The 5,000-nt window shown below is 43.8% G+C and overlaps 1 protein-coding gene across 1 annotated transcript in view; it reads left to right on the forward strand.

The window, feature by feature from the left end:
* The first annotated feature begins 1,040 nt into the window (after positions 1-1,040).
* The window catches only part of LOC138010243 (tetratricopeptide repeat protein 28-like), an 8,312-nt gene continuing 4,352 nt past the window's right edge, over positions 1,041-5,000 (forward strand). Inside the window, exons 1-6 of the mRNA XM_068857179.1 lie at positions 1,041-1,309; positions 1,571-1,789; positions 2,051-2,169; positions 2,284-2,487; positions 2,782-2,903; positions 3,215-4,730. Of these exons, the coding sequence (XP_068713280.1) occupies positions 1,041-1,309; positions 1,571-1,789; positions 2,051-2,169; positions 2,284-2,487; positions 2,782-2,903; positions 3,215-4,730 (2,449 nt within the window). The remainder of the gene's footprint in view (positions 1,310-1,570; positions 1,790-2,050; positions 2,170-2,283; positions 2,488-2,781; positions 2,904-3,214; positions 4,731-5,000) is intronic.

Raw genomic sequence — 5,000 nt, forward strand, 5'->3', positions numbered from 1 at the left:
GAGAGCTAGTATAGTGAATGGTTAGAACCCAAATGAAAACGAACAGCATACTTAAGACTCCATTGGTAGTACGGTGTCTAAGTGGCTACCCACATGTACGCATTGCGTACCTACTTTTTTAAACAACGCCGAGAAATACGAAAACACAATAGGTTCAATGCCCTGACTACAGGATGCTAAACTGGCACAGCAAGATTAATTGAGCAGTGAAGGAATAACTATCTTAAGCCAAAATTTCGAAAAAAAATGCCTTTCTTCACCAGGGTTTCCCAAGGAATGATTTTAGCTTATGGAGAAAGAGAGAGAAAGGCATAATTTGAATGGCCGGATTATGCATCTCTAGTATAAAAACGCCAATTCTGTCCTGACGAGCAGCCTTTCTCAATGGAAACGTGTGAGCAGTTCAATTAACTCATTCGAAGTCCCTGGATCAAAATACATGGAGTAACCAGGTATCCAGACAAAAAATTGTGACGAAAAGCAAGCAATTCCGACATTGGATAGATTTAGACCTGAAATAAAAAATTATGGGTTTGACGTCAATTGCAGAAAATTGATTATTACACTCTTAATGGCATCCCCTCCTGTCTTTTTGGTGTCAGCTACATACCCGCAGAAATTTTCCTGCCAGCGAAGCATATCTTAGGAACTTTTAAATAGCTTTCAATAAGAAAGATCAAATGGGATGCCGCCGCTTTTCTGTAAGCTGTTTTTCCCTCATTTACATAATAGAATTTCTATTTTTAATGTTCCATGATTATTATTGTATAAAACGCACTTAGTCTGTTAAATGCCCAAGAATTTATTCTGTAACAACTGTGTCCATTAGCCGAAATCATTCCTTGGGAAACCCTGATGAAGAAAGGCATTTTCCTTTCGAAATACTGGCTTAAGATAGTTATTCCTTCACTGTTCAATTAATCTTGCTGTGCCAGTTTAGCATCCTGTACTCAGAGCATTGAACCTATTGTTTTCGTTCATTTATCTTCCAGGTGCACCCCAGATTTCTGAGAAAAACTTCCTGGTTTTGATTATCAACAATGGTGGATAGAAAGTTGGACGTTTTGGAGCGGCATATGAAAGAGCTTAGCGTTGCAAGAAAGGAGGGAGACAGACAAGGTGAAGGTTTGGCTTCTTTCAATCTTGGTAGATACTATCAGGGCATAGCTGACCTTAATCAGGCCATAACAAATTACAGAGAAGCATTAGCCATTTTTAAGGAAGTGGGTTTCAGGGCCAGAGAAAGAAAAGCCTATGGCAATCTCGGCAACGCTTATGACAGTCTTGGTAATTTCAAGCAAGCCATAGAGTACCACCATCAAGATCTTAGTATTGCGAAAGAGGTAGGGGACAGGGCCGGAGAAGGAAGAGCTTATTGGAATCTCGGCAACGCTTATCAAGGTCTTGGTAATTTTAAGCAAGCCATAGAGTACCACAATCAAGATCTTAGTATTGCAAAAGAAGTAGGGGACAGGGCCGGAGAAGGAGCAGCCTATGGCAATCTCGGCAACGCCTATGACAGTCTTGGTAATTTCAAGCTAGCCATAGAGTACCACCATCAACGTCTTAGTATTGCGAAAGAGGTAGGGGACAGGGCCGGAGAAGGAGCAGCCTATGGCAATCTCGGCATTGCTTATAAAAATCTTGGTAATTTCAAGCAAGCCATAGAGTACCACCATCAACGTCTTAGGATTGCAAAAGAGGTCGGGGATAGGGCCGCAGAAGGAAGAGCTTATTGCAATCTCGGCAACGCTTATCAAGGTCTTGGTAATTTTAAGCAAGCCATAGAGTACCACAATCAAGATCTTAGTATTGCAAAAGAAGTAAGGGACAGGGCCGGAGAAGGAGCAGCCTATGGCAATCTCGGCAACGCCTATGACAGTCTTGGTAATTTCAAGCTAGCCATAGAGTACCACCATCAACGTCTTAGTATTGCGAAAGAGGTAGGGGACAGGGCCGGAGAAGGAGCAGCCTATGGCAATCTCGGCAACGCCTATGACAGTCTTGGTAATTTCAAGCTAGCCATAGAGTACCACCATCAACATCTTAGTATTGCGAAAGAGGTAGGGGACAGGGCTGGAGAAGAAAGAGCTTATTGCAATCTCGGCATTGCTTATAAAAATCTTGGTAATTTCAAGCAAGCCATAGAGTACCACCATCAACGTCTTAGTATTGCGAAAGAGGTCGGGGATAGGGCCGGAGAAGGAAGAGCTTATTGCAATCTCGGCAACGCTTATCAAGGTCTTGGTAATTTTAAGGAAGCCATAGAGTACCACAATCAAGATCTTAGTATTGCAAAAGAAGTAGGGGACAGGGCCAGAGAAGGAGCAGCCTATGGCAATCTCGGCATTGCTTATAAAAATCTTGGTAATTTCAAGCAAGCCATAGAGTACCACCATCAACGTCTTAGGATTGCGAAAGAGGTCGGGGATAGGGCCGGAGAAGGAAGAGCTTATTGCAATCTCGGCAACGCTTATCAAGGTCTTGGTAATTTTAAGGAAGCCATAGAGTACCACAATCAAGATCTTAGTATTGCAAAAGAAGTAGGGGACAGGGCCGGAGAAGGAGCAGCCTATGGCAATCTCGGCAACGCCTATGACAGTCTTGGTAATTTCAAGCAAGCCATAGAGTACCACCATCAACGTCTTAGTATTGCGAAAGAGGTAGGGGACAGGGCCGGAGAAGGAGCAGCCTATGGCAATCTCGGCAACGCCTATGACAGTCTTGGTAATTTCAAGGTAGCCATAGAGTACCACCATCAACATCTTAGTATTGCGAAAGAGGTAGGGGACAGGGCTGGAGAAGGAAGAGCTTATTGCAATCTCGGCATTGCTTATAAAAATCTTGGTAATTTCAAGCAAGCCATACAGTACTACCATCAAGATCTTAGTATTGCAAAAGAGGTAGGGGACAGGGCCGGAGAAGGAAGAGCTTATTGCAATCTCGGCAATGCTTATCAAGGTCTCGGTAATTTTAAGCAAGCCATAGAGTACCACAATCAAGATCTTAGTATTGCAAAAGAAGTAGGGGACAGGGCCGGAGAAGGATCAGCCTATGGCAATCTCGGCAACGCCTATGACAGTCTTGGTAATTTCAAGCTAGCCATAGAGTACCACCATCAACGTCTTAGTATTGCGAAAGAGGTAGGGGATAGGGCCGGAGAAGGAAGAGCTTATTGCAATCTCGGCATTGCTTAAGTCTTGGTAATTTCAAGAAAGCTATACAGTACCACCATCAGGATCTTCGTATTTGCAAGGAAACAGAGGACCCAGTAGCGCTGGCAACCGCATGTTATCATATTGGTGTTGTTCATGAATTTTTTGGCTCCTTGAGCAAAGCTCTTAATTACTATCGTCTAAGCATCTATTATTTTGATGAAGTTAGGCGTCTTCTTTGGTTAGAGGATGCATGGAAAATAAGCTTTCGTGACACAAAGGGGTTTGTGTACACCGCTCTGTGGACAGCACTCTTGAAGAATGGAGAGGTTGATGAAGCTTTGTGTGCTGCTGACCAAGGACGAGCACAGGCTTTGGCAGACATTTTAAAGATGCAATACACAGTTGATGAGAAACCTACGATGAAGGTAACTATCTCTTTGGTTATGAAAGATCTACCTTCACAAACTGTTTTCACAGCACTTGAAGGGAACACGATCAGCTTCTGGTTGCTAAGAGATGATATCGGGATAGATTTTACACAAAAGAAAATCGAAAATGGAAGTGCCAAGTCTCTGATGGATAGTACTTTTAAACAGATCAATGCGGGGGCTGTTGTATTATGTGAGAATCGTTCGCTTGACAGACAACGCAGTGACTTCTCAAGCAGTAGGGAAGCTGTTGAAGAAACCGTTCAGTCCTTGAGCTGCTCTGTGCACTCTTTGCAGCCTTTGTACGATGTCTTAGTCAGTCCTATAGCAGACTTGATTCAGGGTGATGACTTAGTGTTTGTTCCTGATGGACACTTTTCCCTGGCTCCTTTTTCTGCAATGAGTGACTCTGTCAGGATCCGTGCAATTCCCTCGCTGACTGCTTTAAAATTGATCACTATGGCATCTGACGACTTCCAAAGTAAGAATGAAGCGCTGCTTGTAGGCGATCCGTGCTTGAGCGAAGTCACTTTCGGCAATGGTGAACCCATGTATGGACAGCTGCCGTGTGCGAAAAAAGAGGTGGATATAATTGGAGAACTTCTGCAGACCGTGCCTCTTACAGGAAAAAATGCAAACAAAGCTGAGGTGCTGCAAAGAATGAAGTCAGTTGCCTTAATCCACATTGCTGCACATGGGGATGACGGATCTGGAGAAATTGCTTTGGCCCCAAATCCTGAACGCACATCCCAGATCCCCGAAGAGGAAGATTACATGTTATCGTTGCGCGATGTTCAAGCAGTTCGCCTTCAGGCAAGACTGGTTGTGCTTAGTTGCTGTCATAGTGGCCAGGGGGAGGTAAAATCTGAGGGTATTGTGGGAATAGCCAGGGCTTTCCTGTGTGCTGGTGCCCGGTCTGTTCTGGTGTCACTCTGGGCAATCGATGACGAGGCGACCTTCATGTTCATGAAGTGTTTCTACCAACACTTGGCAGATAGAAAAAGTGCAAGTACAGCTCTTCACCATGCTATGAAATCTCTTCAGGAGACAAAGAATTATTCGGCCATAAAATACTGGGCGCCATTTGTGCTAATTGGCGATGATGTCACCTTTGAATTTGGGGAGCTCGAACACAAAAAGAATGGTAAGTCCTATTTAAGGACGTTCGCACTAATTGTTTGTGCGCAACGTTACTGCACAGGTAACGCGACTGTAATATGTCACGCATTACTTCGAGCATTAGTGAAGTTCAGGTTTTAAAACCTTTGCAAAAACCTCGAACTCCAGAGGATGAGCATGACGGCAATGGAGAGATATTATACAAAACACCAACCAACTGCTTAAAACTTCGTTGCTATGCTCGAGAAAGGGTTTTTTTTTGGTAAAAACCTTTCATCTCCTCAACGATCGATCC

The sequence above is a fragment of the Montipora foliosa genome, chromosome 1, assembly GCF_036669935.1.
Source record: "Montipora foliosa isolate CH-2021 chromosome 1, ASM3666993v2, whole genome shotgun sequence".
NCBI lineage: Eukaryota > Metazoa > Cnidaria > Anthozoa > Scleractinia > Acroporidae > Montipora > Montipora foliosa.